This window comes from Falco cherrug, chromosome 7 (genome assembly GCF_023634085.1).
Source record: "Falco cherrug isolate bFalChe1 chromosome 7, bFalChe1.pri, whole genome shotgun sequence".
Lineage (NCBI taxonomy): Eukaryota > Metazoa > Chordata > Aves > Falconiformes > Falconidae > Falco > Falco cherrug.
In genome coordinates this window covers 60,524,626-60,550,815 of record NC_073703.1, presented here as the reverse complement: position 1 = coordinate 60,550,815, position 26,190 = coordinate 60,524,626, and the positions used below count along the sequence as shown (strand labels likewise).

Below are 26,190 nucleotides of genomic sequence, written 5' to 3'. Positions count from 1 at the left end.
TGTGGAAGAATCTGACACAAGCCCTTTATGAAACTCTTTAGAAAAACATTCCTAGCTTTACCCAAACCTAAAATGTTGCCATGCACACCTAGTTCAGAAAAGAACAAATCCTGGCAATCTACCTCAGATACATACCCATGCAAGCTGGTGGGAGTTCATTCATGCCCAATCACAGAATTCGACCCAATCAAAGATCAGTCTTTATGGTTAAGACCAAAAAAATCCACCACAACCAGGAAATCTGTGGAACTGACCATGCTTAAACAGGTTTAACTATTGCTCTATTGCTTTTCTACACTGCAGAACTTCGGCACAATGTTTCACTGGTACACCCATATTGATGGCAAATCAGTTACATTCTGCATTCAGGTGCTCGTGAACAAAGTTGTACTAGTAAAGCTACAGTGGCATAATAAAATCATGGTCGTTTTGTCTTTGTACTAGTTAAGAAAACTGCATACTGGTTAAGAATACTTTCAATTTAGCATCACTTACGTTGGAACTGGTACTCCTTTAATGATGTACTCTCAGTTAAACCAGAACAAATCAGTGGACACTATGAACACACTCATGGCCACAATGGTCATCTCCAACCTACAACAGGCACAGCACCACACCTGGAATCACAGAGTTTTTAAGAGCTTTGTTTCAGCAGAAATGAGTGTCTGCAAGAAAAACTAGAGTGAGGATCACTATAGAAACAGATAAGGTACAAAAGAATAGGACATAAGCCCTTCGGAGCTTGACCTTAGAATAAACCTAGGAAGAAAGTTTTCTCACCGAGAGCTGGAGGAGAGAGGCTTGAATTTCTAAATAAATTTTTTTCCAGTATACTGGGAAGGCAGACTTTATTATTTATGAATGACAGGACTGCATGAAAAATATCTGGCTCTATCATCACTTTCACCTCCTCATGAAGCAGTTGAGAGACTACCAGATTTAGCCTAATTTACATTATCAAAGAGAATGTTCTCTTCCCCCCACGCCCCACTCCACCCCCCTTTAAATTTTCAACACAATTTCTTTGTCATCTCAGTTCAGGCACTTCCTGAAGTCATTGATTTGCCATCTGTAAATTTGGGATATTGACTAGAGGGGAGTCAATAAGCAAGTATTGTGAAGTCAAAGGCTAGAAGAATGCTGCCTATTATAAATACTTTCACAGTCTGCCTACCTATGGATTCCCGAGTGTTAAGTTAAACACCTCAGTTGTCAATGAGTGGCAGAGAGTTCTGGTGATGAATCAAAATTACAATGGCAAGCACCTTAAGGCTACAAGAATACAACTGCTCCTTGCCATTACACAGCCTATATCTAAGAAGAGCTGCCTTTCAAACATTGCAAAATAGAAACACTGGCCTTATTTCCAAGTATAAGAGATCCCTAGGCAGAGCTCTTTCACTAAGATCATCTCATCCTTGAACTTCCAGGGTTTTTTTCTTGTCTCCATCACTGGTAAGTGGTGACGTTTATAGTTTTCTCTGCACATAACAGATGCCGACGTAGCCCTGGAGATGGCTGAGAAATAAGGACTGGAATTTGCAGCCTAATCTGGTACATCACATAGATCCTGTCCATTGTCTTAAGGTATCAGTGTTATATGCACATTTTGGTTCAGTCATTTAAGAAATTACTTAATATAAGCCTACCCTGTAGAAATTCACTTAGAAGAAGACAAAGTAATGGACAACTATATCTTACTACGGTGAGAAGTTTATATTTGGCTGCTTTAGTTTGGCTGAGTACAAAATTACAATGGGGAGTATCTCATTATTACAAAACCACTATTGCTATTGTTCAACTTTCTTCTATTACAGGAGAGTTTATTTTAAATGTTACACAGTTTAAACTTGAGCTCAAATTGGAACATAAACTGAAGATTTAAGTCTGTCTACAATTGCTATTTTCAGTGCTGGTGAGGCACAAAAAGTCCAATGAGTACTAAGAGTTTACAAAGTGGTGTAACAACTGAGGGTCACAGGGCTACTAGTATTAACATTATTAATATAAGTGTTGTTAATCTAGAACTTTAAAGTATAGAGTGCAAAGCCTTTCACACAGCAGCTCAGGTTTGTACTGAAACTGAACATTTGACACTCACCTTTTGTGTAACACTTAGAAATTTTGGAAGAGTTTGTGGTATTTGGTTTCATACTGAAGCAATATTCCCCCCCCCCCCCTCCCCCCCTTTTAAAAATAAAAAGAGATTTTTAAAATAAAGCATCTTTCCACATTGTTCAGTAAACCTGCTGGATGAACTGTGAATCCATAAAGTTTAGGAACTCATTTATTATGTTGGTAGATCAGACACTGCATTTATTCACACAGTGCATCTTTAAAACCTAGCTTTCATTAGAGCTGTGGGGAGGCCCAGCCTTTCTCCCTTCACTCGAGAAGGTGAAGCTCAAGAAGATAATTAACCATGAAACAATAAGGAGGCTTGCTGGGTAAGCACTACTGTGAAAACAGTTACTCCTCACAAAAGAGGGGAAATTAGCTGGCTGGATAAAAAAGGAAGTGTCAGACTGGAAGACTGAAAGGACTGCAAGCATAAGTAGATAGCTCTATGCATCATTAATGCAATTTTTTTAACACTTAAACTTCACTGCTTTCTAAATTTAAATGCATTTTAATGCTATGTTTTAGGGGAGATTAATATGCCATTTTGAAATAAGTTCTCTTAAACATTCCATTTTCACATTTCACCAGTTTTAGTCACCCTTTCCACATATAACCAAATCACTGCCTCTTAGCATTGTATTCTTGTTTACAAAGCCAATGTAAACAGAGCATTCTAAAAAGATTCAGTTCTCTCATTGTATTTTACAAGCCCATTATTTTACATTAATACAGAAATTATGATGAACAGAAAGTTTGCTTTGATTTTACTGTTTCGGAGAGTAAAGACTTATGATGTGCGTTTCCTTTCAAAACTTCCTTCTACTTGAACAGTGTTCCCTGAAGCAGCCACATTTTTGGCAGAAATTCAGTTATATGCTACGCCAAAAGAAATAGAATAAACAAACACTGCTTAATGCAGTTGGCTAGGTAATTTACATATTACTGCACACCAAACATGAAGACCTGAATATGGATTAGAGCTACAATGATGACACAAACGTCTTATATGTAAGCAGAAATGGAATTCAGATCATCATTGCTAATGATTTACATTTTATTATTTAATGTATATTATAGTACCTTTGACGTAAATGTATGTACATATTTAAATATAAAGTAGATGTATGTATTATATTTTCTATATATTTTACAGAAAAATGTGCTAGAAATATCTTGAAAATCTGTTAAGCGGGTACATTTTGCAGTATTTTTTCAATTTTTTTTCTGGTGAAAGCAGACTACCTAAATGGCCACATCCCAGTCTTTGGAAATAGCAAAAATAAAACCAGAAACCACTCAATACAATGAAAACCCTCTAGGGATTCCTTAAAAGTTTTTTGCTTTACATAAAAATATAGTACAGGTAGGCCTCCAAATCTGCAAGTTCATGTGTTTTTAAAAAACGTCTGTTATTTTGGGTGAGATGGACAGTCTGTTCAGCTGAGTTCACCTCCTGCAGTTGCCAGAATGTTTATGGGAAAGTTAAAACCACACAGGATGGCATGAAAGCTGCCATCCCAAATTTAAGAAGACAGCCTGTGGGGACTTTCAGAAATGGAATTCAATAAGTATTAATTGATGTCTTCTCCCTTAATTTATCTAATTACTTACTGAATTCATTTGTATTTTTGCTAGCCACAACATCCTGTAGGAACCAGCTTAATTTTTATTATGCACTGCATGAAAATAGTATTTCCTTTTGATTCTTTTAGATCTCCTGCTTCATAATTTCATTGAGTACCTTTTACTTTGTGTGTTAAGTTAATTAATTGTACCTTTTTTCCGTGTATTTTTAAAATAGTTTTTTATTGTATTCCTGTCTGCTTACAGCTGATGCAGCTCCTGGAACGTCCTATAATATTGAACAATGAACCACTGATTATACATATGTTTACTGAACATCCTGCAAATATATTTCCATAATGGCTGGAGGACTGGGTCCATATTATCCAATAAGGAAGACCCTTGTAAGATGGAAATAAGTGCTGTACAACCTGTCAGAACATAAGGTTTCTTACTCTTTCTAAAAACTATTTTGTTTGATAAGTCTTGAAACAAAATAAGAGAAAATTAGCTTCAATTACACTCATGTACCATTCCTTGCAGAACTGGGGCCATTAGAGATGCAGTGCAACAAGTCAATCAATTAATTTAAAAAATCACAAGTTTGTGACTTTTGTGTTTCCGTTAACTCTAATTTTTTAAACAATGCTGGCGTGAGTCATGATCTCTGATTAGTGTATATTAGGCATCTAAATGAAACACTGACTTCATCCTGTAACCTGAACACAATGTACTGCAATGAGAGTTGCTATCTGCTGAGCATTTTTAAATGTCTGGCCCTATACTGAAGTGCCTAAAGAGGAAGTGAAATCTTTTGAAACAAGATCTCTGTCCTTGAAAACAAAAGCCTACCCATTTTTTCTCTTTTTTTTTTAATGAGTTACTTTTGCCATTTAAATGGTGTTTGACAGTTCTTTCAGCATCTGCACGCACTGGAAACATCAGGCTTCCAATTTCTGATTACATCTTTTCCTACTAAAACTGATTATTCCTGAGAATTCACTTAAGATTTTACGCATCTTACAGTTTTAATGAACAGTTCAGGAGCAGAGAATGTCTCTTTATCAAAGCTGTGGAAAGTGTTTTACCCACACTGTTTCGACCATTATTCAATTTGTCGCATGGAAAAAGAGGTGAATAGATTGGCGGATGGCTGGTAGACCAGAGGCCACCATGCTATAAAGACCTAAACCTTCTACTGTGATGTTGACTTTCCCCATCCCAAAGTCACAAATATCACATTTCCAGATTTTATAGGATTGGATTCTGCTGTCTCAAAACTTGAATTTTTCTGAATACTCGTGGAATATTTATTTTAAAGAATTGTGGCAAGTCGATTTACTAATATTGTAGTTATCTATAAATGCAAAGCAATTAAGAATGCTAGATACACCACCAAGGGGGGTCAAATGCTGTTGCCTATGAGATATGACAGTGTTTTCATCATCATATGTTCAATCACAGGGCCGTGTGATAAAATGGCACTTTTGAAGGCCTCAATGGCATTCTAAATCTCTTGAGGGTTTGTAAACACCAACCATTTAAAAACCATCAGATCCTCAGAGAAGCAATATCAACTTTCTACCAGCTATAAAATTCCCTCACCCAACTCTGGAACAGCACCAGTCTGAAACACAGAGTTACCAGTAGATAGCTGAGGAACAGAAATGTCTTCTGGCTGCATGGATGAACACAGAAGCTTTGTATATGCCCAAAAGAAAAGATTTCCCGCTTCTCACTGGGTAACACAGCACCGCTGACCAGCCTTGAATGTTCCTGAGCTATAATGAAGTGATTCAGCAAACTTCAAACTATGTCAGATTTCCCTCTCTCTGAATTTATACAATTGAACAGATTAAACCTGAATTAACCAGAAAAGGAATACAGAAGAAATCCAAAGAAGTAATCATTTTAAGATATGACTATATATGTATATTTGTAGGTGTATATCCAAAACTTTATGGCACTGAGCCAGCAAATTTATGTCATTCTTCCCCTAACATAATGGAACATAATAAAGAAAAAAAAAAAAGAAAGTATCTGTGACTTTCAGACTTGTCAGCCACTGAAACAGACTGCTCACAGGACACTACTACAAAACCATTAGTGCAGATGCAGTATTTTATACCCGATTCACACACTATGCTTTGAGCTAATTATAACACCAAGAGCTGAGTCCTGTAACACTATGATCATGGTATTTTCTGCCTTGAATACCTTAAGTCAGTATGAGCTATGGACAGTAGTTATACATGATCATGCAACCATGTTTGGTTTGAAAATAATATTGGGAAACATATGCTTTATTTATTTTGCTTTTACAGCCTTTTTGTTTAAAAACATGATCAACCATTATGAAGCATTCCCAGTCTCATAAAGAAACCTTTCTTCTAAAAAAGCAAGTAAATTTCAAATACTGCACAGAAATGTTGTGTGCTTCATCAAGAAAAAAAAAAATATCAAAGGGGGCTTGGAGTAACTAAAGTATCACAGCAATCGATTTTCTCATTAAAATAACTCTTTACTTTTCATGTAATTTCATTTATCTTCCTATACTCACACCAACAACAAAAAAGTAACTTTCACCTCTCATGTCACAAAGTTTGCTGGGTACCCTGGAGAGGGCAAAAAGCCTAAATGCGTCTGCAGAATTAGCAAGGAGCCACAGAAGAGAAATACACACCTCAAAGAAGTATACTGAGTCCAGCTGAGGCGGATGGTGATTGAAATTTGCCAATGTAGGATTGTGGTTGAACAAGCTACAAGAAATGTTCTTGTAGGTTTCATTGTAATGTAAACTAAAAATTAATATGTAATTAACACTATCAATATTAGCAGGAAATGTTTTAGGTCTGGAAATTTCAGTGCAGAGAAAATGATTGAAAGAGCAAGAATGCTGAGCTACTCTTTCTGCTCTAGGTTGTTCACCTTATGGAGCAAAGATAAACTGCGCTGTAAGAGGCTCCACAGGAATGCCTCTTCCTAACATTGTCCACACTGAAACTGTGCTACACGTGAAGATTTTCTGTTGCATGCTCCCTTTTCATTAATGGAAAACAGCAAAGGTCAGACAAGCAAAAAAGTAGAATTGGTGAGTACATTTGCTCTCAACTGTAACAACTCAGTGTAATCCCAAATCATCTTCTGGGACTCTAGAGAAAGTTAGGAGCACGTACCTTTACTTTTCATCCTCTCCAGGGGGAGAGCTGAGACTTACTATGGTTTAACAGAGATTGTGAAATAGTAAAATAGGGTTGCCTTAGTCTCTCGAGTCTGCATTAACCATTAACCTCTTCTTGCCCAATACAATCAACAACTAGAGTTCATAACATAATTAAAATTAGAGCAACAACTAGAAGTCTAAGTTGGTGGTAGTGAGCTCAGATGACCCCCTCTGAAGGTTTGCTCTCTTAGAGGACTGGAATTTGTTCTGGTTTGGCTGGGGTTATGAGTTTGAATACACATCTCAGGCTTCCTATCATTTTATGAAGCCATGGCAAAACGTAATGATATCTGCCAGAGCGAGGGAAACAGTTGAATAATTTAGCAGATTGGTAACATTGCATGGAGTATTTCACCTATGGATTGTTACCCTGTACTGTTAGCTGTGACAGAAAGTTATGCAGCCTCTGAGGATGGAGAAGAGTCTTCTGCAGAAGACTTAAATGTATTCTTTTTTCTTTCTATTCACTCTAAAAACCTATCACTGTAAGTGACCACTCAGGAGATTTTATCAAGAATATAACAAGCATTTTTCTGAATTTTTATTTAACTTTGCTGGGTCTGCAATTTTTTTACCAAGATCTGCTCAACAAGAAGGACTTTACCAGCTTCAGTTTTTCCAGATCATCCAGACTCTACATACTGCTGTTATGGCTGCCTTCATAATTATGTCTGGTCCTCAAAAAAATTATGAGAAATATAGAATTTCTTGCAAGAGCGTGGGGCCTATCAACTATCTCCAATTAAAGTCCAAGAAAAATCTAGACCTATGTTCACCATTTAAGTAATTTCATTTTAGATCCTACAGATGATTATTCCATGTCACAAATCAGGAACACAATGCAACCCAGAAGCTCAAAAATGTAAGGACCTCAAGTATGAGGATGGTGTATCACATCAAAGACTCTACAATGAAATGCCCATTCACTTAAAAAATATATATATTAAGGAAGCACTGAAGTGAGCAGTGTTCAGTGTTGAAATATGAGTAAAACAAGATGACTGACAAAACAAATACAAGCAATCAAGGTTTTACAGTCATACACTATATGAAGAGGTCAAATATAAAAAAAAACCAACTACTTGTGGTAATGAAGAAAACAATGTGTAAAGGTTCAAACATCAGTCATTAAATAATTACTTTTGGGGGGCTAGATCGTATAAGAGGTGTTCAACACTTTAAAACATGTAGTGTGCCCTGCTCAGCCGATTAAGTTAATCATCACTCAGTACTTTGCTGTGTTAGGCATTTCTGATGAACTTCTAAATTTTATGCAAGATTTTTAGCTAGATCTCACCTTACAAAATAATGGCTTGTGATAAAATAATGATCTTTTAGGAAACAAGGTTTTGTCTATTGAAGCTATCTAACAAATAACTGAACAATGACAAATTCATTTTTTACCTCTGAAGGAAGTTTTTTTGTGCTTTTTTCTTTTAAGCTTAGAACAAGTGTCATTCCATGGCTTGAAAAAATACTGCACCAGTGACTTAAATACACAGAAGTGAAGGGAAGACACCATGCCTAGTATTATTAAAGACTGTATTCTTTTCCAGAAAGCATCACGGAAACAGATATATTGAGAAAAAGGATAAAGATACCAGATCAGAAGTGATATAGCATTTTTAAACAGTTTGTTTTTTGAAGTGCATTATAAAGAATGAAACTAAGAGGATGTTGGAAAAAATCCTAAACAGGCTCTTTACCTCATCAGAAACAAGCTTGTGGAAAAGAAGGAGGTTCCTTTTTTTTTTTTTTTTTTTTTTTTCCTCCATGTGCGCCATTGCAAATTTTCCCAAGTCCTTACAACTCTAATTAAAATGTGGTAATTGGTTATGTTACCTCAATTACCATGATGCATGGACATTGATGCAAAGCGACACCAATTGAATCCCTTGGGTGTTATACCCCAAGGCCATCCCATTTATTGTGGCCTTATTATTTTCAATTATGTGGCGGGATGTACAGCATACTTTCTAGCCAACAGAGGTGGGGGTTTTGCTGGACATACAGTACAGTGTACACATGGGATGACTCAGGAGAACAAGAGAAATTAATTTTTTTTTTTTCGTGAAGCGTAGTAGTGAACTTAGTGATCAGACAAATGAATATTTCAGACATTTTCAGGATAATGTGAGAATTACAGCACCTTAACCCAAATCGCCTTAGCTCAAAATCTCCATTTTAAAAGCATGATTAATACTGTCCCTTCAATAATTAGCTCTCTCTGTTGAATAAGAAAAGAGATTGTCTGCTCTGTAAAACAGATATGTTTCTCATTCAATGAATGAGCAGTCTGGAGACAAAGCAGCTTCTCCAGTCACCAAAAAGGCAGGAATATTGAATTGCAACTTAGGAAGTAAAATCCATTAGAAACCACAGTTCTGTCTTTCTCCCAGCAGCGGCAGTACAACAGTTCTATATATTCCAATATTGGTAAAACAGTCCCAGAAAAGTGAATTTCCACGTCACCTCGCTGTAGCTTTCTATACAGACTCATATCTGACCTGGACAGAACACCCCCAAACTGTGAACACCTATAGCAGCTGGAACAACTGACTGAAATGAAAATAACTTACATTGGGTATACTACTGGCTGAGCAGAAGATTAAAAAAATGAAAAATTACATAAAAAACCCAACGTATTCCCACTTTGATTTAACTGTTGTAAACTTGTGGACATGGCCATGACTGAGTCTGTCCCAAATGCTTTTTTTAACTGTTCAGTCTTTCAGGTAGACTAGACCCTTTAAAGGAAAGTGCATAGTGTGTTAAAGCTTCTCCTGCTGTTAAGCAGAAATTTTAGATGGCAATTTTGGGTTTAGTTGACTAAAGATTGTTGCTATTGCTGTTGCCATTGCCAGACAGTCTCCTTTTTCTTTTAAGATGATTGCTAGCAGGGTCTTGTTAGGCAAACTATAAGGTATCTGTTTAATTCTGAAGCAAAAATTTAGGTGACGTATAATATTATATCAGCAAACTATGGAATGATAAATCTGGGGGGAAAGAATTTACCACAAAAACAAACAAATAAACAAACACCAAAAAAACCCAAACAGGTGTAGGAAATAAAAACCTCTTTTGCTCAAACAGATTAGGACTGCTTCCACCAGCAGACAAGTGTCCTGCTGTTTTAAAAAAGTAATCTTTGTTTTTTTCATTGTACGAATACTTTATAGCTAGATTAGCCTACTGAATCTAACCACATTTCATCCTTCTGCAGTGATTCTTACTGATAATTTCACATTTTAGACATAACTTTTCATGTATGAGGACATCTTTTACCAGACTTTATGTGCTTGTAGTACATGTTAATATCTTCTTATTTGTAAACTTATGGTGCTCACTATTGCAAAATTTGAGCAAAATTAAACATTGCTGAAAACCATCAATGTAGACAAACAATTCAAAAGAAACAGAAAAGCCTTTTGTGGTTAATTCCAGCATACCTTTGTAATGCTCTGAGTGGCCTAGATGAGTGACTGAATGTAAAAAGGGGCAGAAACAGGACAAAGGAAGATCCAAGCACACAAATTAAGACAACAGTAAAGATGCAAGTGACTCTTGTACTTATATGAGGCAATATAATCATTTGGGCTATATTATTTACTGTCAGCAAGTCAAATGCCATGAATGAGTCAGATGCCATCAGGGTATAAAACCATCTCATTTGTTTTCATAAATTACAGTATTTTGTGGGCAACCACAAATAAAGACTTGTTACCAAGGGATACTGTTTGTGTGCCAAGACTGGCACTCCATCAAATACAGAGAGATAGGGAAGCAGAAGAAACAGTTCTGGTACCTACCCAAGAAATGACTACACAGGAACTGAATGAAAAGGAAGGCTAGAACATGCCAACTCAGGCCAGGGAAGACAAAGAAACCTGAATTCTGCAGTGACTGGGGCATCTTTAAATGTTGAGAATACAGATGTATCAACATGAGAAACTTGTAGATACTGACATACTTCAAAGAATCATATTATTATAAACAGCCCACATTGAAAATTAGGTGAGCATCATGATAGCTCTAAAGGCTGTCATTTCTCAGCAGAAAGAACGATACACCCCCTGCCTCGAGAAAGTCAACTTAGCCCAGCAAATAACTCTAGACTACTTCAGGCAAAGTGGGAACAAAGCAGCACGCACCTTGTGAGGTTCCTAGAGTCCATATATCAAGCAAGGTGCTGTACTCATAGACCCACCATGCCTCAACTCCCGGTCAGTGGCAATCCCAAACAGAAACGTGAGACTTCCTTCGCTCCTGCTGCAAGAGCAGCGCCAAGCTCTAATTAGCTCATAACAGTTTATTTAGAGTAACTGGAGATATAAACAGCAAACTGCTTCCGCACGGCAGCTGCCCACAAGCAAAAGGAGAGTATATGCTATCACCACAGTAACCTGGACCTCCCTTCAGCACTGAGTTAGCTCACAAATGCAACTTGTTTCTGTTCCAAGTTCGATAGAAGATACATATTACTAAAACAAAATGATACATTTTGCAGATGAAAAAGGCAAGTCCTCATCTTTCTGGTACTTCACCTTTTAGAGAAACACAGCAGAAACTGAGTCCTGTCTCTCCTGGGCAGTTACACACCCAGCAGGTATCAGCCTCTAGCAACTAACATTCAGGATTCCAAGAAAGATTTTCTTTGTTTGGTTGCCTAACACTGCACACATTTAGTTTTGAAGCTTCAAAATTCAACTGTTTTTTTCTGCTGCCAGTCAACTCATTAAACATTTCATGTAGCACTAACCAACAGTTTACTAGAACTACTGATGTAATATATTAGTAATATGACTAAAAATATTCTGAAGATGGAACTATCACAAAAATATAACCAGCAATTCGCAAAAGAATTAAAAAGCTTTACTATTACATTTTTTCTTTATTAATCTTACCTATTCCTCAGTCTCGTATTTGTCTTCTAACCCACTCACTTGACCAGCCTATTTCGCTGCTGACTTCTCTTACTTCTGTTCTCATTTCCCGCTCTCCCAGATTCATTACCATCAGAACTCAAGAATGTTGTCTCTCTGACACTGTTGAGAGGCACTTATCTTCTGTTATATCTTTTTCTATTTCTTGCCTTCCCTCTCATTTCAATGTGAATGTATTGTTCAAAAGTCCTATCTCCATTTTCTATCCAGCTTCATTCTAGATTCTCACTAATTCTGTTTCTTCCTTTAATTCCCTTTAAATTTCTCTCACATTTTCTCATGATCCTTATTCTACCAGCTTCTGTTTTACTTTTCACTCCACTTGATCAGATTGTCAACAAACTTCTGCCCGGAATTTTTCTGCTCTCTAGATTGTTTTTATACCTCCTCTGTGTTCTCATAGAATCATAGAATGGTTGGGGTTGGATGGGATCTTAAAGATCATCTAGTTCCAACCCCCCTGCCATGGGCAGGGACACCGTCCACTAGACGAGGTTGCTCAAAGCTCCATCCAGCCTGGCCTTGGACTCTGCCAGGGATGGGGCACCCACAGCTTCTCTGGACAACCTGTGCCAGTGTCTCACCACCCTCACGGTAAAGAATTGCTTCCTAATATCTAGTCTAAATCTACCCTCTTTCAGTTTAAACCCATTACCCCTTGTCCTACACTACAGGTCCTACTAAAAAGTCTGTCCCTATCTTTCTCATAAGCCCCTTTTAGGTACCAGAAGGTGGCTGTAAGGTGTCCCTGAAGCCTTCTCCTATCCAGGCTCAACAACCCCAACTCTCTCAGCCTGTCTTCACAGGAGAGGTGCTCCAGTCCTCTGATAATCTTCACGGCCCTCCTCTGCGCTTGCTCCAACAGGTCCATGTCCTTCTTATGTAGGAGGCTCCAGAGCTGAATGCGGTACTGCAGGTGGGGTCTCACGAGAGTGGAGTAGAGGGGCAGAATCACCTTCCTTGAACCTCTGGTCACGCTTCTGCTGATGCAGTCCAGGATAAGGTTGGCTTTCTGGGCTGCAAGCTCACATTGGTGGGTCCTGTTGAGTTTCTCATCTGTCAACGCCCCCAAGTTCTTTTTCCTCAGGGTGCTCCCAGTCCATTCATCGCCCAGCCTGTATTTGTGCTTGGGATTGCCCTGACCCATGTGCAGCACTTTGCACTTGGCCTTGCTGAACTTCATGAGGTTTGCATGGCCCCACCTCTCAAAACTGTCAAGGTCCCTCTGGATGGTGTCCCTTCCCTCCAGTGTGTCAGCTGCACCACACAGCTTGGTGTCGTCAGCAAACTTGCTGAGGGTGCACCCAGTCCCGCTGTCTTTGTCACCAACAAAGATGTTAAACAGCGCCTGTCCCAATATCGACCCCTGAGGAATGCCAGTCGTCACCGGTCTCCACTTGGACATTGAGCTGTTGACCACAACTCTTTGAGTATGACCATCCAGCCAATTCCTTATCCACCGAGTGGTCCAGCCGTCAAATCTGTGTCTCTCCAGTTTAGATACATGGATGTCATGTGGGACAGTGTCAAGTGCTTTGCATGAGTCCAGGTAGATGACAGCATTTCCTCTTCCCTTATCCACCAATGCTGTAACCCCATCACAGAACGCCATCGAATTTGTCAGGCACAATTTGCCCTGAGTTAAGCCATGTTGGCTGCCACCAATCATGTTCTTATTTTCCATGTCCCTCAGCATAGTTTCCCGGACGAACTGCTCCATGATCTTGCTGGGCACAGAGATGAGACTGACTGGCCTGTAGTCCCCTGGGTCTTCCTTTTTTCCCTTTTTAAAAACGGGAGTTCTGTTTCCCCTTTTCCAGGCAGCGAGAACTTCACCAAACTGCCATGACTTCTCAAATATAATGGATAGAGGCTTAGCCACTTCATCTGCCAGTTCTCTCAGGACCCGCGGATGCATCTCATCAGGTCCCACGGGCTTGTGCACCTCCAGGTTCCTTAGATGGTCTCAAGTCTGATCTTCTCCTGCAGTGGGTGGTTTTTCATTCTCCCAGTCCCTGCCTTTACCTTCTATGACTTGGATGGTGTGGCTGGAGCACTTGCTGGTGAAGAGCAAGGTGAAAAGGTTGTTGAGCACTTCAGCCTTCTCCATACCTCAGGTAACCACGTCTCCTGTTTCCTTCCAGAAAGGGCTCACATTTTCTCCAGTCTTCCTTTTATCACTGATGCAACTATTGAAGCTTTTCTTGTTGTCCTTGATGTCCCTGGCCAGATTTAATTCCATCAGGGCTTTAGGTTTCCTAACCTGATCCTTGGCTGCTCAAACAATTTCTCTGTAATCCCCCCAGGACACCTGTCTTGCTTCCACCTTCTGAGTGTTTTTTGTTAATTGTTCTTCCTTCATCTGCTTTTCAGTAGACTTGAACAAGCCTTTTTCCTTACCTGCTTCCCTTTCTCCTTTTTAGATGATAATATGCATTCTTATATCTGCACTTTCCATCTCTGGACTGAGAACTCAAGTAAACTCCTTTGCTCCTAACCCCACTCTTCTGCCTATCTCTTAAATATCTCCTACTTAGTATCCATCAACATAAACTAAGCACAGAAAAAGTTGAACTCTTGATCTGTCCTCTCCAGATCTCCTCTGTTCTTCGTGCTCAGTCAGTATGACTGTTCTCCCTCTGGTAATCTGCATCAGTTGTGACACCTACAGCTCTCACTAGCTCTATGAGATGAATCTTAGTATCGTTAAGATTTGACCTTTTTCTGCTGGTCATGTAGTAAAAGCCCTTGCTTGATCTCCTTGGCTGTTTCCCATAGCATTCTGCTCTAGTTGATACTTCCCTCTCTGCACATAGATATATAAGGAAAGGCTGAAAACAATCTTTTCTCTGTACCTTCGTACAATCACATGTAGCTTCATAATTTTTACACTTCTTCCAACCAGATCAAAATTTTGAGGGGTTAACTGACTCTCCTCATTTATCTACACTTCTTACATTGTCAGTCAACTACTCCCATGCTTATTAAATAATGACACATCTGCTTTTCAATTATGACTTCCTTCCATGTTGCCTCATACACAGACATGCCCCTTTTGACTTGTCATGGAAGTCTGTTCAATCTTGTTCCTTTCTCAGGTCCCATTTCTATCTCAGCACCTGAGACAAAGAAGCCAATAAACCAAACAGTCAGAGAAGCACTCCTACTTTGTAACATTTGATAAAGGCAGGCAAGCAACAGATTATTATTACCTTCAACAGTTCACTCGTCCACAGCACCCTCCTCAATAACTCACCAATTTTTCGCCTGTATAAACCAAGAGTATTTTCATGCAGGAACTGCTAGGGTTTCTGGACAATGTCTTGTATATCTTCATATTACACTACTATAACTTAACAAGAGAATTACAGCTTCTGTTATTTTTGTAAAGCAACTTTAACGAAAAGAAGTCAAAAGTAGTATTTCACTGTTAGTCAGATAATTGTTAGGAAGCATGTAAGTGTCAAGCGTTTTTTCCTTTTATGTGTTTGATATAAGCCTAAAAAATTATGTAAGCTAAATATATGTCACTTGTTCTCAAATCTCATCAAGGCTCTGCAGTGTATGCACTACACGGGGTTATCATTGTTGCCAATGTAGCTGCAGTACACAGACTTCAGCGTTATGATAGTAGCACGAAACATGCTGAGCCAATTCATCCATTACAGTCAACGGTTTTACAGTAGGGATTATTTTGTTCCCCCTATGGTTTATTGTTTAAATGTAGATACTGCTTTGTAATATAGTTTTTTGCTGTAGAAAACCTGTCTAATTTATGCCACTTAATGGATGGTTTAAGCAGAGTGCTCTTGTGCCTCTTAGGAATCATTTCCCTGAGATAAAAGCAAATTAATGCATTTTGCTTATATTCAAATAACACAGAATTGTATATTAATCACATACCCATGGAATTCTATGTGAAATACACATCTACTGCTGGGATGCTAATTAAAATCAGTCTTACTTACACAGAAAATACTTTTTCCAAAATATATTTACCATTGGTGGAATATATCTCTGGGCCCAGTTCTGTTAGGTAGTGAGCAATTTGGCAACACAAGAAGATTTTTTTTGTTACTTGACAGGATCAGACGAGATTAAATATCCAGCAAACAGAATACATATACTTTAAGTTTACCTTATTAATAATTTCTGTCCACAGAATACAAAACTTTCTGAAAAAGTAAAGCTTCACCTGTTGGCAGTAAAGACTAGGAATGGCATCTTCCATCAGAAGAAAACACCGAGATGAATGTGTTTGTCTTGCACTGAAAATGTGTCTCTCGTGAAGAATGAAACCACATGAGATCTTTCTAAAGCAACCATTACTCACCGAGTCTTCTTCCAATCTCTTCTGTAACCTTGTTTGCCACTGGACAGCTTGCATGACAATGGCTTCCCATCTTCTCTCCAGGTTTACGATTATCAGCTGCATAGACTGGTGATCTGCATTTAGGTTGCAGGTCTCCTGGTCATCCAGGAGGTGCTGGCATAATCGCAACACAGAGGCTACCCCACGACGTCTCTGTTTGATCTCACAGCATAGAGACTGCAGGATAGATAAACAACAGATATCCATGTGGAATACTTTGCAAATTAAAACATTAACTATTTTCTGATATTTAATAGTGCCCAGTCTCTGTCTTACAATAGTTTTTTCAGCTTTTCCATGAATTCTCAAAGCTTAGTGTTTTATTTTCAGATAAACTCAGTCTTAATTTTAACAGCACAGAAGGAGTAAAGCTACTTTTGGTCTTCAAACAAATGCCATACATAGCTAACTGTCTCAATAATGTTGAAAGTTTTATGATGTAGACTGTTTTTTTCTTCCCTTTTTTTCATTCAGCTGCGACACATCTGAAATGAGTTACCGGGACAGTAATCAGCTTCAGAAATTCTTCAGGAAAAAACAGGGGGAAAGAACTGTAGTCATGCAATGAGAATGTGTATTTTTCTAGAAAAATAGGAATTATGGGTCATATGTACCCTGTCAGAGGAGAAACCTTAAGGAAGGAGAAAATTCAGTATAAAATTCTTTACAGATGTTTTTGTTATCATAAAATATTACCAGGGTAGTTCCATATTCAAGTAAATGTAGGAATACTGTCATAACTGTATCCTTTTAAAAGATGAGTAATTCACTGCATTTATTTTATCATACTGATTCCAGCGCTACCATGAATGTGGTCTGACGTGAACTGCATGACGGGACACAATTGCTAAGCCCTAATATTGCTGAATATTGATGGGAGCCAGGATATGTTGGTTCTATGCCAGAAACTCGAGTAACTACACTGAGAATCTTATTGAACAGCAGTATAAATAATGCATCCTACATGCCTAAGCTAAAGAGGGAGCTACCACCCAGAAGCAGTTAATGGCATGGGGTGGTTTTGAGCATGGTTTTATCCACAATCGCACTCTACCATCATTCAACATCAAATCAGGATTTTATTAACTCTGAACTTGTCTTAATAATAATAAATATCTATGAAGCTAGGGCACAGAAGGCACAAACACATCTGTGGATGACTACTTCAGCCCAGCTTCTGAGGCCCTATACTTCTATAGCATTGCATGGTTCAAGTATTCAGCTGTTATCACAGGCCTGTGCTACCTCTGAGTTTAACAGGACTGTGCTCCACACGTGGGAGCTTTCCAAATAATTTAAATTGTAACTTGCCAACATCTGTTTCCCTCTGTGGGATGCCACAGATGAAAGTGCATGACCCCATGAGAAAATCTGAACTATCATCTTTTTTGAAGACAGGGTATTTGCCTTTAAGCTTCCCCAGTTAATCATAATAAGCAAACAAAAAAAGCCACCACACCTCTCAAAGCTGTTCACAAGAATTAACTGATAAAAAATCAGGACCTGCCCTCCTGAATTTTACTAGCAAAATAATAACATTCTGTAAAAAGTGGATTCAGGTTCCAGATTTTCATATCACTTTTTTTATTAAAAATCGGAATTTATACTTAGAAATGTTGTTCCTCAAAGAAGTTTTTTGCTGCTCTATGTTCTTGATCAATAATACCAAGTTGAAAGTCTGAAGGAAAACATTGGTATACACATCTAAAAATATTATCTTTTCTTTGACTATGGATAGTGTGCAAGTGATTTTTTTTATTCAAAGCCTTCAAGAGAAATGATGATTGAACCCACAGACATAGCTGAATTACTAATCTACTTTCACTGGCACAATTGGGCCGTTCTAACAGTTAACAGATTGCTTATTAATCAACAAGAGTAAACAAGACAATGCAATCTCATTTAAAGCAGAAGTTTTAATGCTTAAAAGTATTTGTGTTCAAAATGTTAATCCTGATAAGGCTTCATTAGAAGACATCTTAAAATGATTAAGTGCAATTTCATTGTAAAGTACACTGAGTAGTATATTAGCAGGTGGACATTTCATACAGATGTTCCACTTATCGATATAATGCATTCTATAGCTATTTAAATTACCCTAACTCTGTAATAGCTAGAATTCTATTACTTCTATAATGAGAGAACCCTGTATCTTTAATGTTTCTGAATTTTAAATAAGGTGAATGACAAATTCCCAAACCACTATTTATGGCAAAATATGACCAGGAATTTTATTATTCAATTTATACCAGAGCTGCATTTTCACTTATGTTTCCTGAACTTGCCCTTATTTATTTTCCTAGACTTCATTACTAGTTTCCTTCATAGCTCTTGATGTAACCACCGTGTCTGGCACATTTCCTTTGTAATGCTGTTCCTTAGCCTAATGTCACACCCAAAAAAACCCAACCCAACCCGAAAAAATCTACCTAAAGATTATGTCAGGGTTCTTATTTTACAGTTCATGGCTGCTAAGCAATTCAGCTTTATGGAAGTGATGGTAAGTTACATGCTGATGGCAGTCAAATCTACGTAGATCTGCATTAACTTCATGGAAGCCAATACAGCTCAGAATTTGGCCCCACAGCATTAACTTACCTTGATCTATCAGATTATGTCATCCCTTATAAATATCGGGGGGGGGGGGGGGGGGGTTTGCATACAATACCATATAATATGATGAGGTGAGGAGTATTTCATTCATAAGCCATTATACAGGAGTTTAAGTGAAGCCTTTACATTGTGTTATCTGAAAGCAGAGCTACAGCATCCAAGTCATTTCTAATTTACATCAATTTTACACCAGCATAATAACAGTAGCTTTACCAAAGCTATTTCTGATTTACATGTCTGTGACAGTACAATTAGGCCTATGGCACTTTTGTTTCAATTTTATTACATGATATTATGGTTAATATTAAACAGGATAAGAATGAAGTGCTTGTGTCTAACAGTGTGTTGAAGGAGTTGGCTACAGCAACAATACTTTAAAAGCCAGAGAACTTAATCATGTAAAGACATCTTTAAACCCTGGATAACAGCACTAGCAATAATGAATTTAAGCAGTATTAGGGTCTGGAATACAGTGACCTAAAGGGACACAATAATTGCCTGTATTCTATGATGCAACATCTCACAGTGTTTGTATATTCATCCATGTTCTGTTATTGTTAAAATGGCATGCTTGTATAAAAACCTCTCAATATGGCAGTTATACATGCAAGGTATGCTTCCAGGCCCAAGGTTACTTTAATTATTTGCAAGGTATAGTCTACATTGTGAATTAATAGCTATAAATCATGATGAATAAAAAAAAAAAAGACAAAAAAAATGAAAGATTATGAGTGTCTCTACTAAGGCTTGAACCCGATGGTCTACAGCTGCTATATAAAGCTACTGGGTACTCGGTTTAGAAAACTAGGACATGATCTTACAGTGGGCTGAGGAGCATCACTTAGGTTCACTTAGTCTCCTGTGTGTGCAGAACCGTTGATGAAGTATAGATTAAGAGATCAGATGCTTTCGATTGTGGCTCCTCACACTATCATGTGTCCGTTGAGCTGTGGTAACTGTAAATACAATCCAAATCTTTGCAAATGTGGGAGAAACACATTCACTTAAACCATTTGCAGTGAGACTTAAATTAATGTATTTGACTTTTTTGCTGCAGGCAAAGAGTATACACAGTAACCACAGCTGCCGTGTATGAACTTGACTTTGTGCCTGAGTCCTTTGCTTTGCAACAGATACTCTGATAACATCGAGGTGTTATTCATTATAATGTTATTACGAGTCGTGGTTTCCCATACTGAGGATTCCTGTCCCCGTTGCTAGAATCTTAGAAGATTTTTCTTCCCTCTGCCTACTCCTATTTTCAGTGCTTTGAAGTTATCACCCGCATAGCTAAAAAGGCCTAGCTGAAACTACTTTCACAGCTTGTTAATACCATGCCTTAAATCATCTGGAAAAGCCCCTGCTGAGTCAAATGACATCAAACACTCTTTCCAAGCCATGGGCTAATGGCACTATCTATGGGGATGGAACTAGCCATGATCTGAACAGAAGGTGTTCTGCATAGCTGCGTGACTCCTAAGTGAACAGCATATGACCAGAAACATGTGTGCTGCTTTAGGCAGTGCCAGAGCATATGGGAAGCACGGAAAGGTGGGAAGCTGAGGAATATTCAAGTCCCTCAAGCCCCAGTCCCCTCCATCCCGCAGCTTTCCTGCAGTGTACCAGCCCCCGAGCTGCACTGCGCTGCCTGCTCTGCCCAACTGAAGGACATGGATGGGAAGCCAGCTTCCTCACATAGCACCGTAGATGACCTGGCCCCTTAAAGCACTGCTACGTCAAGGTTCCTCAGCAAGTGTTTTATATTAACCATTTAAAAGTACTAAGGTGCTCAGTGAATTCAGTGGGAATACTTATGCTTAATAGTTTAGAAGTCAGTTCAAGATTAGTTCACTTAAATCCACGTAATCCACATATAATCACCATGTAAAATGTTGAGATATGATTTTTGTAGCATCATTTATTACATATTGTTTGGAAAATTAATTTTTATGGGATCTGAGGTTCTTTCAACCATTTCCTTCTTTCTTGCTTTTACTCTACAATTAGGAATAAGAAAGGTTCATGTTGAGATGCCCAGAGCTTTGAAAGTAGTTGGAAGATGACAAATGGTAACTTACACAGAGGAATTTTCTTCGCGCTTTCAGGTTCAGAAGAAATGCCAAGGTATACTGAGACAAATACTATTTCTAGGCTTACATTGTGCTTCTGTCTACAAACAATACTGGGTGTTTTTAGGAAAATGAAAGAATCTTGACTACAGATAAATCTGGAATGACCGGACCTAAGAGGATGTTTCTGTCTAACCTTGGTCTGTTAAAGTCTTACTCATTCTCCTTGTTACAGGACGTGGGTGTGTGAGGGAGGGAATGACACACTTCCAATTGCATCAGTTGTTGCCTGATGGAAGATGAAATGAAGATGGAACTGTTGTTATTTAGTACAACAACCCTAAGCAGAAATTAAGGCAAAATCTGAGAATGGAAGTTACCCTTCTGAGTAAAACAATCAAACTGCAACTCTTAAAAAAACCTGTAATTTGCATTTTAAAGTCTGATTTTTGGCTAGTGCAGGACTTCAAAAGTGCTAATGTAAAACTTTAAAGTGTCATGGCTAACAGCACTAAAAAACAGGAAACGGTACGCTCGCAAATGTTGGGTAAAATGTAGGTTTCAGTGTTCTCTGTGAAATGGCAATGCCTGCTGGAACTTCTCTTGCCGAGGTGGTGCATCTCTGTACTTCAAATTCCATTCTTACAGGATACGTAGTGAAAATAATTTGCGTTTCTGAATGAAAAAGAAAACCAATAATTCCTCAAAAAATATTAGGAAGAAAGTAATTCTTCAAAATAAAAAGCTAAATGACAAAGATAGGAAATGAATGATGACTTGTCATCTTTTAGAAAAGTATTGCCAAACCTGTGTGCTTTAGCTGATTTCAAGGTTAAAAGAAAATGTCACCTAATATGGGAACTCTACTCAGTTGCATACTGTGGGACTTAATCTATACTGAAGCTAAATATTCTATAAGTATGCAGTGAAGTGCAAAAAACAGCAATTGAAAAATGACATGATTAAATGGCACAACATGCAATCATTTGCTCTCAATTATATCAATGTATCTTCTTCATTTCAAGGAGTCAGGCAGAAATATTGTTTTTTAAATGCCTCTATTAAATTGGGCACCAATAATAAAATAGATGAGAGTCCTAATAAGCTCATTTACGTAACATACATCACACACCACAAAACTATTCTCTCCAAACGGGTTTGTTCATAGATTTGTCTCCTGGTTGTCACCAGTCTCGGCTATATTAAAAGATTTTAAAGGCACAAGGCTTGCAGTCCATCCAGTGGAAAACCTTTGTGCTTAACCCTTGAGAGATCTTTAATGCTAATTATGGAAAAAGTATTGATATAATATCTTTGCTGTCACATTTTATTATGATGACGGTCACAACAGAATCTGGGACTGACATTTTAGAAATATCTAATTGAGAGTCAGAAACACAGAATGACAGTTTAAAGTAGAATATTACTTTTTTCAAAACAGTGAACTGGTTCTCTTTATTTAAAATCCCTACTTTTAATAGCATTACAATCACTAAATTGCTACGCTGATCATATCTCTCTGTAATTCACTGCTTAGCAAAGTGTTACGATATCGCTCTTACAAGTCTGAGCACAGTTCACTATATTCCTTGTCAACTGTGAACATTTCTATACATATTTAAAATGGCAATGAACTAATAGGAAAAAATACTTCATTTTTGCATTGGCTTCAAGAATCTACATAGGCGCTTACATTCTACTTATAATCAAGTGTTTATATTAATTAATTCATTTCGCTGGCATTAAAAAATTACATGGGAATTTGTGTTTATTTGCAATCAATAATGCAAATACATTTATTAATTAGGTAAATACATTTATTTTAAATAAAATATTTATTTTTAAATAGCAGTCTAAAAGTACCCGTGTTCTTTCCCCTTTTTCTTTAGAAGTTCAATATGTGCATTAAAACCAGTAACAGTCCAGAATAGATGCTTCTGGGCTCATTCAATAAAAGATGCTATTATATCTCTACAACATGTTTTAATTTTTGTTCCATTCCTTATGCTCGTTTAAGTACTTCAAAATATTTGTTTGTATGAGTATAGTTCAATGGTCTGTTATTTAGCTCATATTCCCATGTAACTAGTAATATGTAATATACTTCTCTTCATAAATTAAAAACACTATTAAAATTCCAGACATATAAAACAATATGAAGATTAAGTTACTATAAAAGAAACTATAATAGCTTTCAGATTGCTTGTATCATTACTAAAGCACTGGTATCTATTACAGCGTCTCCCTGGAATAAAGAATGCACTTTTGGCAATAATCTGTTAAAAAAGTGCCCATTATTGTTAAGATGCTCCTATCTTAGCTCTAAACTAGTCTGCAATTACAGGAAGGTAACTTTTAAAAATAAAAGGAAAAGAGTGTTGGATGCAAATGCATCTTCCCTACTGAAATACAACATAGCTTTTCCAAGCCTTATATTTCTCGTGTTTAACAGAGAGCATTAATTAGATTCATTTCCACACTGAAGTATTTTAGAGCTATTTACTACACACTGCAAAGTTGAGGTTAACTTGGTTCCAGGGGATAAGCCAAGCCATTCAGACAGAGGAGTCAGACGTGACGGCAGGAGGACCCATTTTTCTAGTCTGGCTCTGTTTGTGTTTATAAATGCCTTCAGTTCGTGCCCTCTTTTCATTCAATTTTAAAATTCTCTTTCCAGTGAAAAAGATGCAAGGGAGAAATATTGAAAGAAGTTGCACAATCTGCTAGGGTTCCTTTTGTGCCCCCAGAAAATGCTAAAATAAAAGTAGGGAAGCCATCAGATAGGTAGGTGCTTTTAGTATGTTTTGCTTTTGTAATGAATCCTGAACCACACCACGCAAAAATTCATTTGCCTGTAGTGGACATTGCAAACTCAACATTTTTGCTAGATCACCACACTGGGCAGAGTTTCAACTGAGTGTGTGTGGAAATTTAAGAGATTAAATAACTTAAGGTACAGGTGGAAACTTTACAAAATAAGGAAGGTGCACATTAGGCTCAACTTTACTTCCAGTTGTTGGAATTCACTTACAATTACAGCTTAAAAGAAATCAAGATGTTTCTCAACCTACATTACACTTTAGATGCTAAGAAACTCCCTCCAATTGCCTTAAAATTTTAGGTATCAGAATTTCAGACATCTTTAATGAACAGTTAAAAGTGTTAAAACTTGGTGTCCTGCCTCAGAGCTATACAAGGGGCTTTAAAGTAAAAACGTCTTTGCATGGATGTACATCAATACCTGCAATCCTCAGGCCGAGGTTCAGATTTTCATATTGTACTTACTCCCTTTTTTAATCCAGTTGCCCCCACAAACACACCCAAATGGCAGACATGCTTTTTTAGCTGTCTGTGCAATGGGCCTGGTACATTCTGAAATGTAGTGAGAGTTTACCCTGTTCTACAAAGGGACAAAAAAACCATCCTGCAGTTGCATTGGTATTACCTTTTTATGGGAAAGCAGCGAATACAAAATAAATTCGACTAATCTCTGGGAGACTTGGGGACAGGCAGGGTGATAGGAAAGGGGAAATAAACATATCTAATGAGTAGGGAAAAAGAGATTTCCTTTGGCTTTTTTCTTGTGTCAGTGAAGCAAATTTACCCTGGATTCAGAAATGTACAGCTTGAGCTGCTCCAGGGTAAACAGAGGAAAATATATTATGGTGCTTTCATGTGTATCTGTATATGCACGAGGACAAGCAGGCTTTTCTAGAAATGGTGTTCCTCATCTTACTTCAAAAAAGCAATGCATCCTCAGAATGGATACGTGATTAAAACATAAAAACATTATTTTAATTATTTTGCCATATCTTAATCATAAATACCCAGACAGACACACTTTTTTTTTTTGTTCCAGCTCAGGTGGTGTGGTCAAGATGGACTGAGAACAGCAGTCAAAACACTAAGGGTTGTCAGCGAAATATCTGGATGAGGTGACTGTGTATGACGGTCTCAGGGCCTTGGCACTACTCATAATATTGCACCTTCAGCTGCCATTCTTCCATTGCCTGAGCAACAGGACTGGGGTAAGAAGACTAGATAGGATGGAAGCAAAGAGGGCACAAACCAGGCTTTCCTTCCCTCACTAAACCTTAGAGAACATAACAAGGTTCCTCTTATCGTGTCCCTAATATGAGAATAAGCATTACTGTGATAAAAGGAAAGGTGAGACTGCATCATCAGCCACTGGCAAAACACACACAAAACTCATCAGAGTCCAGGCCTTCGGTTTTATTCTGAGGTGAGGAAATGCAGCACTTTCCCAACAGACCAGCAGGGGAGTCGTCCTGCAAAGGACAGGAATCCACACACATCTTTTCTTGTTTTTTTCTACTGACTTTATGCAGCAAGCATAAGGTAAGCTGCTGTGCTGTCTTTAGTGATATGTTGCCAGTCTGCAAATCCCATTCCTGACTGACGTCTCAATCTTGTGATACATAATATACCTGATAAGGACTGCAATAACACTTCAGAATGTATACTGAAGGCCTGTTCTTTTTACATTCATATTCTTACTCATATTGAATTACACTTTACCTTGCAAATAATTCTACTAAAATCAGTGGGTTTCATGGCCATATGAAACTATTTCTAGTGTGAGTAAATGTACTAGTACAGTCTATAATACTATTCCCTATTGGGACTATGATCTATTAACTTACATGTGAAGATGAAACTTGGGAAACCTGTCCAGTACTGAAACCAAAATTAGGCAACGGTCTACTAGGTCAGTGATCCACCAATTAAAGAAAAACCTTGTTAGTAGGATTTAATGACTCTGAAGAACACTATTCAATCAATAATCCACTAATATCAGAGAGATTTGCACCTGAAAATGCAATGTTATGGGTCCAAAGGGGCAGTTACAGACAATCAAATAAATTGTATAATCACATGCAGTAGCGCAAAGTGAACCCTAATGGAGACAGTACCATGATTTTTTGTTAACTCTCTCATATTTCCAGGCCACACTGTACTTGTTTTTCTATATGTTATCACTAACAAAGGAAACAAATCTTAGAGACCAACCATTACTGTAAATCAGAGCAAGTCAATCTTGGCTTATTTTTACGGGAAATCTTTCTCTTTCTTTTGTCATCCTTTGCTTTCTTCTCGTTTTCCTTTTCCTTTTCCAGGTTGATAGTAACAGAAGAGAAAGACTCTGGTTTTGCAGTAAATAGATCTTCAAGGCAACAGCAGGACAATAAGCAGTCACATTTTCAAGGAGTCATTTGGGTGGGTTAAAAGAAGAAAATCAATTATACCTTCAGTGATAATGACAAT

At 37.8% G+C, this 26,190-nt stretch overlaps 1 protein-coding gene across 2 annotated transcripts in view; it reads right to left on the bottom strand.

Moving 5' to 3' along the window:
- The window catches only part of AKAP6 (A-kinase anchoring protein 6), a 287,337-nt gene that overhangs the window by 16,279 nt on the left and 244,868 nt on the right, over window positions 1-26,190 (bottom strand). For both annotated transcript variants that reach the window (XM_027812532.2, XM_027812533.2), the window contains exon 12: window positions 16,184-16,399. In XM_027812532.2, the coding sequence (XP_027668333.1) occupies window positions 16,184-16,399 (216 nt within the window). The remainder of the gene's footprint in view (window positions 1-16,183; window positions 16,400-26,190) is intronic.